Source organism: Haliaeetus albicilla, chromosome 8, assembly GCF_947461875.1.
Source record: "Haliaeetus albicilla chromosome 8, bHalAlb1.1, whole genome shotgun sequence".
Taxonomy (NCBI): domain Eukaryota; kingdom Metazoa; phylum Chordata; class Aves; order Accipitriformes; family Accipitridae; genus Haliaeetus; species Haliaeetus albicilla.
This window is the reverse complement of record NC_091490.1, coordinates 44350828-44364521: the sequence shown is the minus strand read 5'-3', so window position 1 is coordinate 44364521 and position 13694 is coordinate 44350828. Positions and strand designations below refer to the sequence as shown.

General features: G+C 39.9%; 1 protein-coding gene across 3 annotated transcripts in view; it reads left to right on the top strand.

The window, feature by feature from the left end:
• Positions 1 to 13694, top strand: part of PTBP1 (polypyrimidine tract binding protein 1) — a 31749-nt gene that overhangs the window by 3474 nt on the left and 14581 nt on the right. For 2 of the 3 annotated variants that reach the window (XM_069790634.1, XM_069790633.1), the window contains exons 2-3: positions 1026 to 1056; positions 13015 to 13090. In XM_069790634.1, the coding sequence (XP_069646735.1) occupies positions 1026 to 1056; positions 13015 to 13090 (107 nt within the window). The remainder of the gene's footprint in view (positions 1 to 1025; positions 1057 to 13014; positions 13091 to 13694) is intronic. The other variant, XM_069790635.1, reaches the window with a different exon arrangement.

Genomic DNA, 13694 nt, shown 5'->3' with positions numbered 1-13694 from the left:
GAGTAACGTATAGGTACTGTACTACTCTGGAAGATTACCCAGGTACAACATGCCAAGCTGTAGAGAAGTCATTCTGATTCTGTCAGTAAAAGAAGTTGCTCTAAGTAGATGTGTGTCGTGGTATATGATGCTTGCTGCTGACAAGAGCTAGCACAAGTTGCTTGAGGTACAGCTAACGCTATTCATGCTAGTTAATCGGGAAGTTTCATTTTAGGAGGTTTAAGCATATATGGTAGAGTTTAATAACTGCTTTTTCCTTCAGGTCTGTGTTAGGGAGAAGTACTATTTGTTTTCCTAAGTAGAAGAGAATTAATAGAGGAATCTTGTGTACAGGCATACCCCAATCTGGGAGCTGCCTGGACCTCTTCCCTGCTCTTTCTAATTGTGCTCTGTTAGTCTGGCACTGGTCTGGCTCCAGTGGTGTTAGCGTGGCTGGAGGGCTGCTGTAAGCCTGGCACAGACTCTTAGCTTGGCTGAGAAAACAGCCCAAACTCAGCGTGGTGTGTGCTGTCTGTCTGTGGTACCACTGGAACTGTAGCATTAGTAGTCTTCAGTATTGACTCGATAATTTTGCTAGAGATAGCCTCTTTGCAGCCTAGCAGAGGTTACTCCTTTGAGTATAAGGTTGTTAAGAATTGCAGAAGTGAATATTGGTGATGGAGTGGAGTCTTGACACTTTTGCTCTTGGTTTAGTCTGAGGTGGTGGTTGAATCGCATCACATTCCTGTGAAGAATGCTAGGCTGTGTTAACTGTGGGTTTCTTGGTCTTAGCCCCCCGTGGTACCCTTGCAAAAAGAGCAAGCTCCACTATAGGAAGTGGAAGAGCTGCAGTTTTCTAGCACTGCTGGGTCTTGGGTCTCCACCATCACCATCTAATAATTTTTCTTTGTATAAACTGTCCTTGGCTCACTTGCAAAGACAACTGTGCACTTTGACTTGCTTTTTTTCTTACTACTGTAAACTATGCTGGATATTTGTGGCAAACCTATCTAACTTTTTAATCCTTTTCTTTCTTTTTTCTACAGCATTGTCCAAGATATAACAGTTGGTACAAAGGTAGGCACTTCTCACTTTTTCTCTCTTTTTACACTGCTCAGCATCTGACCTAGTTTTAGCCTCACCAAATGTAGATCTTCAGCTTTAAAGGGTTTTTTTTTCTGGTACCATGTAAATTGGTTTTAACCAGAAGGTAATTTAGTTTCATGTGCATTTAAAACTTGTATTATGGCTCAGCATTTAGCTCTTGGCGTTTGGACATTGATTATCAACTCTCAGAAAAGAACTTTACTGCATTTAGAAACAGCCCTTTCCCCTACTAAAATGTCAAGCCATGCTTGTTATTTTTGTGCTAGACAATGCTTCTCAATGGAGAAATTGGTCTTTTTTCTTTTGAGAACTCTATTCCCTTTGTTTATGTGAATTCCTATTCAGTTATATGTCAAAAATCCTTCTGCCACAAAAAATTGAGTGTTTAGCTGTTGATTTTTATCTCTTGAGTACAGTAAATATGACCTTTACCCTTCTAGTCTCAGGTTTTGAAAGTGCAGACTTAGCCCTGAAACTCAAAGTGCTGACGGGAGCCTCCTTATCTGCTGTGAGTGGTAATAGGCTGTTGTGTTCACAGGATAAAAGCTCATTCCTGTGAAATGTTAAACTGGAATGTGCAGGATAGACTGGCACTCCTTCATGTATTAAAGGTTTTTCATTTCACTTTGTGAACATTGTAGCTAATGCTCTGGGATCAGGATTACAGTAAGTTCAGCCCTGTGAGTTCTTTTTATTAGATAGTATGTGTGTGAATGTTGGCCCTCAACGTAGTAATCTGCCAGCTTTTTTTAATGGCCCAAATTGTGTGTTGTTAGCATCTTCATTATTGACTGAGAGAGTTGCATGTGGCAACTTGAATAGGCTGGTGAAGTGATGCAGTGTGTGATAGAACTCATCTGAGGTAGAGCTGAGCTTGTATAGTGTGAGCTCTGTCAGGTCTACATAAGTGAAGTAGAAGCATTAGAGAGAATTTGCTCCTAGACAGCAAATAGTTTTTTGTATTGGAAGTACAAAATTAGATGTGACTGCTGTTAAGCATAGGCATGTTTGTTAGTGCTTTAGGGTTTGAGAAGTGTTAAATGCCTGAAGGGGCTCTATTTAATAGCAGTAGGGGAAAGGTTATTCCAACTTTATCTCATGAGAATCTGAAATTTGAATTAACTGTAGTGCCATGATAGTGTCTGGTTCTGGTTGAGAATGCTGTCTGCTACAAGGAGTTCAGTTTGCCATCAGAGGAGGAGGAAGGGCTTGAGCCTGGACAATAAGGTTGGCTAATAGTTCATAGCCATTATAAATGGTGGACTATGTCATCTTGACTGCTGTAGAGCAGTTTGATACAACATCTTCTAGTAAACTCATTAATCTAGGTAAAAGTCCCCTCGGTTTTAACAATGTGTAATTTGCAGCTTTAGGTTTCTGCAGCTTTAAGAAGTGGTTTTACATAACTAAACTTGACCAGGAAGCTTCTAAAACTGTAATTGTAGTACTCTCAGTGAATCTTGAAAAGCTTCAGGATGTGGTATTGTGTGCCTCATCACTCCCATCTGTGGGGTGATCTCAGTCCCTAGTGCAGTACAGTCACATGTCTAAGATGAGGACTGGGAGAAATCCCATCCAAGTGCTTTCATTCCTAGCACAGGACAGAACTGTGACCACGATTGTGCCAGTTGTACAGTGGGGTGGGGAGTGGTGAGACAAAGCATCCATCAAAAATGAGGTTTCTTGTCAAGTCAGACAAGGCAGGTTTTGAGAAAGTTGAATCAAAATTTAAAGAGTGGCAGAAGCAAAAAGGGAAGTTGAATCATCTTGATAAAGGTAAGTTTTAAAATTATTTTTGGCATAGCCGTGTTACCTGATTTTGTTTAAATAAGTCATTGAATATGCTAATGCAGATCATGTAATAAAAGTACATTCTTTAATGTTATGGTGTAACGTGTTACTCATGTCATGGATTTGCTTAGGTGAGTTAGAATCCTGTTTGCGCACAGCTAGTAACAAAGCGAAGGCTTCTCTTAAGCCTGCATCCTCTACGTGGCTGTGTGCAGGTTAGCTACGTCCAGACAGTTTCCCCATACTCTGCTTGTTCTGTAGTACTAAAGATCCTCTGACTGCAGGACTCTTGCATGGAGAGAGGTACAGGCATCTCTGTTTCAAAAAGCTGTGTAATCAAATCATGTATCAGTTGCTTCTTAAAATAGTTATCTCTGTGGTAAGTGTAAAACCTCATTGGCTACAGGTCTTCTGAAATTTTGCTGTTGCTTTTGTGTTGCTTTCACTTCAATCTACCCTCCTTTGGTTTGCCAGTAAGTAGTTTGAAGGGAATGCAGAAGAAGGTTTCTGTAATATCATAGAAGCATTTCAGTGTTGCCTTTGCTGAAATAACTACAGTGATAGAGCTCTGTTCATCCATCAGCATTTGTTTGATCCCTGGGGCATCACTGAAATCACTTCAAGGATTAACTGATTCCCCCCTTCAGAAGCAGATGTTCTTTATAATTGCTTGATAACTTAAAATAATGCTGTGGAAGTGTAGTTTTGTCATCTGCTGACTTTATAAAACATATACATAGAAATGAGATTCAGGTGGAGATGGGACTACTTTGCTAGCATCTATTCTGAAAGCTGTGCTCACAAGAGCTTGCTGGCTGAGCTTCTGAATTAGACATGAAAATTTGAGCTGGAAAACTGTTTCTAATCTGCGCTGTAAACTTATTCATTCTTGCCATGTATGTACAACGAAGGTAGGAATGGTATGCCATGAAGTTTCAGGTATTGGAAACAGTCCCCAAAAGCTGTCAGCTATTGTCATACTTGAGGTGATATGTTATGAGACACCAGTAGACCTTTTTGATGTTCTGTTCTTGTGACTGGAATGTTGCAAAGTTGGAGAATTTTCAGACAAGTAGGAAAAGTGCCTGTGACTTAAAACATGGCTGAGCAAATTGTCAAAGATAACTTACAGTGGCCTCTTGGTTGTCTTCCTGCTGTTAAGTGTTCCCAGTTGTTAAGTTGAACTTCCAAATTGAGGACTTTATGAAAGTATGTATCAGTTTGCTCTACTTTATTGTTTTAAAAGGGAGGGTGCTGGCACCTTTTTTTAGGATTTTCTCACATACTTAATTTACATATTAAGGGTACTCACATGCACTTCTATTAATCATTCTGAGGTCTTCGTTGTATTTAGGTTCTGTAACTTAAGTAGTCCCCAGATGTTCTTATGGCTTACTACTTGAGCACTGTACTGCCTGATGGTCTTGTTTTTAATCAGGATGGTAATAGTAGTAGGCATTCCTGGGCTTCACATCTAGCCTAGTCCACAGGCTCTTCAGTTTAAAGTGTGTGAATTTGTTTAGGAAGCTCATTACAATTCTGGTTGGGGCTCTTGATTCACAGCCTTCTGGAATGTCCTGCAGATTAGAAACATACGATTTAAGACTTAGTTCTTCCATAATTTCATTGCTGTCTGAAAAGGAAGTGTATGGCCTTAAGATGGAGGCACTGTATTTGAACTCTAAGGTACTGGGTCTGACCCCTGCAGTTGCCTCTTCCAAGTAATTTGATCAAGATCACTCTATCTCCTTTCCCTTCCTTTTAATTTGCCTAGATATCACTATCTCTTTAAGCTGCAACGGTCTCTGAGCAGGACTGACTTACTAGAAAGAGTATGAACTATGATATGTCATTATTCTTCAAGTGAAATTGTGTTTCAGTGATTGGAAAAAGTCTCAGAATAGTTTAGGTGCTGAATAATCTTGTAGTTTCTTGGTTAAGTTGAACTCTTTTTGAAAGATTATGCTTCCAGAAACAAAAAGTACACTTCTGTGGCATTTGAGAAGTTAATTTTTAAAACGGGGTTTGCTACAGTGTGATACAGGCTGACTGCATAGAAGTGATTTGTGATCAAGCCAGGATCTTTGCCATGGGAACAGTAATTATGGCTTCAGGCAGCAGGCCAAGAATGTTGTGAGGAAATTCCAGTCCCCTCCTATGGCTTTAGTTAGAGGCTGCAACAAGCTGGCTCTTGTGGCCTCTCCAACAGGCATGATCACACATGTAAGCCACATGTTGGTAGCAAGGTACATGGATGGTAGTGTCTTTTGCCAAGCATGGTGTCAGATGGATTTGGTAAATAGCTTGGTCTAATCTGTGTTAGTGTTGCATGCAGTTTTTATGCACCTGCGTCTTCAATTTATAGATAACTGTCTTTCGCAGGGCAATTGGTAAACCCTCTGGTTGGGTTATGAAAACTGTTTAAATCTGTATTAAGTTTAACAGGAGTTTAAGCTATTGGTTGAAGCACAGGTGCTAAGCAAGATTGCTACCACAGGCTTATTGGCTATCAGATCTTTAAAGCAGTTTCTCTATCACATCTAAACAATTTTTTTGTGTGGAAGTTAGCTCAACTTATTTGCACTTGGAATGGCAACCAGCTGTGACTCCTGTTGTAGATGAAAATGAAATTGTGTGAGACTTTCTAGAAAATGATCAGTTAATAAAATGGTTGTAGAAAATATTCTATTTTAACCTCAGGCCTACTTTGTCCTCAACCTGTGATTTAAAAAAAACAGCAAAATATTTAACACACATTAATTTATTGAACTTTTATCTTTTTAATCGCAGAAGTGTAGGGATAGACTTTGGTCTCTGAGTCACATTTGTTTCAAGTATTGTCCAACTAGAAAATGTAGATGTGCTGGTGCCACATTTGTGGTCACCTCACACTAGCAAGAACAGTAACCATTATTTAATTTCGAGTTCTATGTGGTTCTGGTATAGCTGTCTTCCACGCTTCATATGAAAACTTGTTGAATACTGTGCTTAGTTCAGCAAGTGTGTTTTGGTAATCCCAATGTAATGATTGCTCAGTGTTTGCCAAAGCAGATTGTAATTATTACACAACCGCAATTTAGATGAGATTGAATTAGTGTGGAGTTCCTTCTAAACCTGCATGTTCAGTTTGCCCTTTACAGATTTGGGCACAAAATGTTCTTTCATAGGTTCCAATTTCCCAAAATGACTCATCCAGCAGTATTTCTTTCTGATAGTATTTGTATTAAGCTTTACCAAGGACCTGTCTGTTCCACTGCAATGATTTAAAAAGCTCAAGGTTGACTACTAGTTAAGTTTCAACTTGGGAACAGTATATCATAAAGCCTGGGTGTGTGCTACCCTACAAAGCCAGAATGACTGCATTACTGCAGTACTTGAAGTTTAGGAATTTTGGGCTATTTAAAATGGCCACACCTTTTATTTGCTCAAAGGGCAGGTTTGTTTCACAGAGTGTCTCCATAGTAGCAAAGACTGAGAAAGTCAGGGAGGGGCTGATGAGATGAGTGGGTTGAGGATCCGGCTTCCTGCTAAAGCTGGTGTGTGCTTGAGCTCATAATGCATCTTGTTGCAAAATCATGTGTTGGGTTGTATGAGCAATTGCTTTAGTGTAATACTTAGGTTTCCAGTGTCTTTTAGGAACTCAAAAAATCTCTGTGTACTATAGAAATGGTAGCAGCTATTGTGGCAGTACATATGGTAGGAAAATTTTCCTAAGGACTAAATTCTTTGCAATGCTTTGACCAACTAACCTAGTTTCAAAGATACTGAAAATGTGTGTGTATCCAGTATGCTATTGTGAATCTTAGTGGGAAGTTTACTGTGCTGGCTCTTTTGTGAAGGTATTAGACTAAATCTTGTCCAGACAAGAGTGAGGTTATAACAATTTAAAAAGCCTTAAGTGGTAGGTGACAGGTGTTTGTTGGCCCCAGCTGAACAGAGCATGGTTTAAAAAAAGTATGTACTCTGAGCCTGCCAGGTAGGCTAATGCCTCCACCACAGATTCACTGTATCAATGTAATACGCTGACTACAGGGTTGGATTTAATTTGATAAATGATACAGGGGTGCAATGAGCGATTTAGTGAACTAAATTGATTTTCGCTCCCCCACCTCTTGCTTTTGGTTCCAGTCAGATGATAAACTGTGTGTCAGAGGGGCAGTGGAGGGATGAGTGACACACTGAGCTTGTTAACTGCTGCTTACAGACTGGTGGGACAGCAGTATCACACTTCACTTAGCAGTCTTCAGGATCTTGTAAGTTATTTTGTGTTCATCTTAACTTTCCAACTTTACTAGGACTGAAGGAGGATGCATTTGTATGGTGTGTTCTGCAGAGGTGCTTTCACAAAAAAGTTGACTCATGCTTTCTGTTTGTCACCCAAATTGGAATGTTTCTTTTCACAGTGCTCTACCTTTAAATGACTAAAGAGTGCTTGAGGTGGGGGGCAGGAAGAGGGGCGCATGGGGGTAACATAAGTGAACCTCACTGGAATTGAGTCTTCTGTGGAAGACAAGGAAAACTGGCATCCTTCTCCCGAGTGGTTTAAATTTAGGTCCATTCCTAGCTCTTGAATCTCTTGGCAAAAAATGTAGGAATGTAACATGAGTGAATGATGATGTCATCAGGCTGGATTGCTTGTATTAGTTTCTTCGCAAAGTGATTTGAGCTTTCCATTCCTCTGGGATTGACCTCATACAGAGCCCTTGAAGCATACTTCAGAGGCCCTTCATTCTTTCTGTGCTCAAAGAAATTTTTTTGCTGCTTTGATCAGAGCAAAGGGTTTCTGTGAGCTTCTCAATGATTTGTGTGTCATTTTCTGTGTAAAATGCTGTGGTCGTCTCTTACTGGGTCCAATACTGGGTCCAAAATCTTTTTACAATCATAGGGAAAGTGAAGTAGAAGAACAATGCTTGCATGCTCTGGTTGGGAAGAGTTGCAAAACTTCTGTCAGAGGGTTTTTTTATCTGAAGTTAAGAAAAGCAGACCAAGGACTTCTAACAGTACAGATTTTTGTTAGTCTTTGTTTTCTGAGGTGGAGGAGTTCCAGGTGCAGCTTTGTTGCCTGCTTTGCTTTTTGTAAGTGCATGTTAGCTGATGGCCTGTATGCCTCCTAAATCTATCCTGTCCCTCGCAAGAATACTGCTGATACTGGTATCCTTAGTCTGTTAAAAAATTGTTAGAGCAATGTAAGGTGTTCCATATCCAAAGGCAGAGAATGCTGCTGCGATGAAGGATTACCTCAGTGAGCCAGGGAAAGAAGTAGTTTTTTCATAGATCTTAAGCTTGGCTAGCCTGTAGCTTGCTGGCTGCTCTAGTCATTGTCCTCTTCCTTCCCATATGCCCTGTCTTCTTGCTGTTGCTTTAATTTTGCTTTCTGCCTGTAACTTGTAGCTTTCTGAAAGTTGATTAATATCACCTGTTTGTCTTGAAATTACTGTTTTTATGGTTGTTTAGTTTGTATTTGTTTCTAGCCTTTTGCACAGGCAGAATGCAGTTGATCTATTGTAATCCAATTAAAATAACTGACTGGATCTTAAGTAGATAAAGGATTATATAGGGCAGCTGAATTTCTGTAGTGCTTCTAGGTGTGCTGGTAGAAGCTGGGACAATCTCTGGCTTCACTCCAAACTGTGGTAAAGTTCAGGTAAAATCTTAGTGACAGTGAGGCAATTTGTAGTTTTCACATGAATTAGCAGTTGCTTTTTAAGCTGTGAAAGCCTAGACAAATTAAAAATTCTTAGAACTTAATTGTTAACACTTTAAAGCAAAAAAAAGCTTACAGGCTTGGGGGGTGGTCAAAAAAGATAACTTGGAAAAATATGAAATAGCAGAATTCTACCTTGCAGCAGACTGTCCTTCTCCAATTCAGAAAAGGGAACTAAAGAAGTATTGATAGCAAGACTACACGGAGCATGGGTGTTTTATTAAATTAATGCAGCTTGAGCAATAGACCTTTTGTAGCTGCTAGTGTTGCAGACAAAAGGAGGCTGCTGTCATAGAAACGCTCCCAGGCAGTGTTTTACCTGGTAGTAGTATGCATGCTGACTGGTGATTTTGGTGGTAGAAACAGCCTTGCCCTGGTCTAGGTAAGGTCTGGCAGTGTAATTTCAGAAGTGGTATTTGCTTCCTATGAACAGGAAGAGGAGATTTGTTAGTTCAAATGAAGAATTTTATGTAGAGCAGTGTTACTGCTAGCACACTGTTGCTTCTGTTAATCTTGTCATAAAAATACCAGCTGCAAAAGAATTAGCTAAATGGAAATGTCAACATAAATTAATGCCTCTTGTGAGCAGGGATACGAACTTCAGAATCTGAAGAACTGTGTCTTGAATGAAGCACTGCACAGCTGGGCCTCCCCATGGTAGTTGGAGAATAAAAAAAAGGTAGAAAAGTAGTGTTGTGGGTTGATGCTGGTGAGCAGCTGAGCACCCATACAGCTGTTTGGGTTTGCATAGTTTTAAACTTAAAGTACTTAAGGATCAATAGCTTTTCCAATATTATTCAAAACACCCAGTGGATATGTTGTTGGTGAGAAACTCTTCCAAACCTTTTAAAACAACCAGGCTTCCTTTGGTTCCTCTGGCTCTACTCAATTAGGATACTTGGTATGGAGCATTTGAATTTATAACATGGTTTTAAAGCTTATAGCTCCTGACAGGTACAGGAAAAAAAAAAGACATTAGAGTCTGGAAAGAGATTATGGCAATCACTGCAAGTGTAAAGACAGACAACTGATACAGGTTCCTGCTGAAGTTCCTGAGTGCAGATTAACAGAGCGCTTGTTTTTTATTTGCCTCAGGTTGGGTCATTCAAAAATAAAAAGTGTCAATAGAGATTTCTTGTGGTTATCTGAGATCAGCTCCAGCAGTAATGGAGGAAGAACAAATGCTGATGAAAAGTCATAGTTGGTGCAACTTCCTTCTGCTGTGGGAAGCTTGGCAGCATGGGTCTGTACCCTTGTGGGGATGGCAGCACTGTGTAACCAGTGTAACTTCTTCGTGCACTGGGTATGCTCCTCTTAGGTTTGCACTTTAAAAGCCATTCTTTTAAAGGGAGTCTCTGTGGAATAATTTTTGTATAACTGCACAATACAATGTATTTACTGCCTGTGTTTCCTCGTGTAGAGAAAAGACCTTGGAATAATTGTAGTTTTCCAACTGCTGCAGTGTTCCCTCTTCGTTTGCATGTACTTCCAGCTGGGAAGCTTACAAATTGACTGCTGCTTCTTTTGATGTCGAACAATCATCCCCCTCTGCCTCCTGGCTCTGGTCACAGCGGGCAGTGTAGACTGTCTCCAAGATAAGAGGGGAGTGGATTTGAAATTGCTCTTTCATTAAAGAAACATTGACATGTGGAAACCAGCAGCAATAAGCATTCCTTGTCAAAGTGCCCTGCAAGTAAATTTTCAAATATGTGAGAAAATGTTTATTTTAAACAAGCCATTAAGAAAGTTAAATTTGGGGAATTTAAATTCTTTCCATAATAGTATAAATGTTTGTTTTTCCAGTTTATAGTTTCCTAGTGTTGCCTCCACGAGAGCCAAATATGTGGCTCGTTCTCCTGGTGTTTCCATGATGGATTGCAAGGGCTGCCCGAGTATGCTTGCACAGATGGATTGATTCATACTGGGACTGCTGGAGTTCTGTATGTTCAGAAATTTACGAGTTATTTAAGAACATTTTTTTAAGAAGTTCAAGGTCCATTAGGGCCGATGCAAGGGGTTTCCTGAGGCCAGTAAACACTTGTCTGTGTTGGTAGGGCTTTTGTTTGCTGGTGGGTGGTTCTTGTAAATAGCTGCCAGTTGTATCCTGGGCCACAGAAAGTAAAGCTGTACCTGTAGTGTTTGCAGCAGTTAAGGCACAAGAGTGTTTTTACAGTAAACTGGTGGATTTTTTTTTAGCCTTGGAATTATGCATTAGAATCATCAAAAGGATGGAATCACAGTCTAATAGCCTCCCAGACTAGCTTGCCTCTTGCTGTACCCAGGAATCCAAGTGCTAATTAGAACAGCTGTTAAAAGGCCTATTCCTAATTACTATACCATGTTAGAAGAAGATGACCTTGCTTGGTGCCCATAGCCTTTGTGGAAGTTGGTCAGTGCTTGCAGGTGACCAGCAGCAGCACATGAACTGTGGTTTTGGAACCTGGCCTAATTTCTTGTATTCAGGACATCAAAGTCCCTGAGCTTGTCTTTGAAGAGCTAGCAGTGAGTAGTCAAACAAGAAATTCAAGATTTGAGGGGGAAAGAAAAAACCCAAACCTGTGTCTGTAATGTGGTGTTCTGGGGCTTCTGTGTGACCTACTTTTCCAACCTGTTTGCTGGGGAAGTGAGCGGAGAGCTTTTGTTGTCACACAGATACTGTTTCTGCAGGTGCCACCAGATATAGGGCATGGTGGAAGGTAGAGTGTCTGGTGGCCACAGTGTGAAGCGGGGTATGTTTCCATCAAAGATGGGTGGGAGTTAGCCAAGGCAGGGATGAGCTCTGTTCTTTTTTTTTCTGTTGGTGAAAGCTTTTTAGTGTGGTATTTCTGTGTTAGAGTGATGTAGAAAATTATGAGAGAGTGCTTTTGTGTGTTAGATTTATATTATCATGTTTGCTCACAGTTTACAATGGGATTTGAAGTCTTCTATGTAACTTATTTGAAATTAAGCCATACTGATTTTAAGCTGTATTATGTATATAAGTATAGATTGTGCTAAGGAGTAATTTGTAGTCTTGTTTGCTTTTGTCTTAGTAGTGTTTTTCATACCTCCTACTTAGGTTAGACTACTCTTGGTCAGTTGAGGTAATTTGGGTGACTTTACAGGGAATGCTGTAATCAATTGAAACACATACATGGTGTACAGTAATCTGTTCCATAGGTCTGTTTAACTTTATTTGTAGGGAATGGAGGAAAAGTGCCGGGTGCCTGCAATTCAATAACTTTGTGCAAGTAGATGGAATTACACCTACAGCTACTAAAAGCCTAGAATAAATGCATTTCTGTAATTCTGCAATACCAGTTTGTTTAGGTAGTCAAATTCTAGTAGAAACAGCTCATTTTAGAATTTTTTGTCAAATGCTTTCTTCCTCCATAGAGTTGAAATGCACAGTGCTGCAGTAAAAAAAAAAAATCAAAGAATCGAGGTGTTGGGATATGCTGTGCTACTCACAGCTTTTTGTTTTGCAAGTAGCCATGTTGACTTTAATGTAGAACAACTCCTAGTGTGAGAGGCAACAGAGGATGGGATTACTAAGATTTTGTACCTGTGGTACTTTGGTTTCTCTGCTTCAGAATGCTAGCCTGTCTTTTGACTTAAATGTGCTTGCTGAGACTTTATGGTACTGTAGTCCTAGAAGCTGTTGCTGCTGTTCTGGGGATTGTGGCTAGAAGACAACAAAGCAGTGATCAGACTAGTTTGCACTAGAATCCAAATTACTAAATGTAGACCTATTTCTGCTGTAAAATTTGAAGAGTAGCTTTTTGCTAGTAGCTTTGCTTTACTGATCTGCCCTTTTTTGGAGTAGGAGGGGGAGGAGATCTGTTTCAGGTCTCAATTTCTGAAAGTTGCATCTTCTGCTTGTAACTGGAAAATACACATCTTGGGTTCATAATTGCGAAGTCGTACGCTAACAGTTTTGGCCAGCTTCTGGTAACTTGTCTTTTGCTTAAGGCTTCCTTACTCCCGGTAACCCCCAGTAAAATAGTATCTGTCCTCTTGATGAACGCCAGGAGGCCTATCTGTTTTGCTGTTCCTGATCAACTACAGTATTGTTCTAGCTTAACCTAAAAGAATGAAAATCTTGTCTGATAGGAGTAGTCAGAAATCTGTTTTGTTAGATAGACTAGGAGAATGTGAATATCAATGCAGAACGCTGCATTTAGTGGCTTCAGACAATTCCACAGTGCTTCAACTTCTAAGATTCCTAATGCTTAGCTGAAGAGAGAGATTGGATGGTGCTACTCAATTACTAAATTGGATCTTACTTATACTTAATTTATGGAGGTGAGGTTCACAGCCCACTGTCAGTATATTTTCACTTACGCTTCTGTTCAGCTCCTCTACAGCTTAATCTCAATTGTTCTGCTTTAGGAGTACCTGAATAGAATTTGGTAAAAATGCTGTCAGTTTACCTTTCATCTTTTCTTTTCCAGCGGGGATCTGACGAGCTTTTCTCTACTTGTGTTACTAACGGACCCTTTATCATGAGCAGCAACTCTTCTTCTGCAGGTAATATTGCCTATAAAAAAGAATAACAATTTATATTGCAAATACTGTGAGAATGTCTGGTTTTCCCCCCCACTTAGTCTTGATTTTAAAATATCTTTATTTTTAGTACTTACTAGGCCTTTTGTAGGACAGTGCTGAATAATAATAGACTTCTGCCCTATACCCTTGAAAGGTTAGTAGACTGAATAAAATTGTTGCAGGACAGTTGCTAAAATGATTTTACAGAATTAAAATGTGCAGGTTTTGCTGTAAATTGTTACACTTAAAGCACAATTGAATTTCATGTAGGGTTATTTTGGCTGTATGTAGTAGTTTGCTGCTATTTGCGAGTCTTAAACCATCTAGAGGTTAGTAATCCCACCCAAGGCAATATCCTTGGGTGCTCAGGCCAGATTTTGCCCTCTGCTTGTCAGTGTCTTGAATTGTCTTTCTTTGGGCTACCATTGTCTTTTGAGGCCCTTCATGGTCTGCCAGTGGCCTCCCTGCCAGACTGTGTCAGCTCATGTCTTTGGTGGTGTGCTGCTGACAGTCTTTGCCATATGTATAATCCATCTGATCTAAAATTATGCTTTGGTTCGTATTTGTTTTAATATCACTTTCCTTA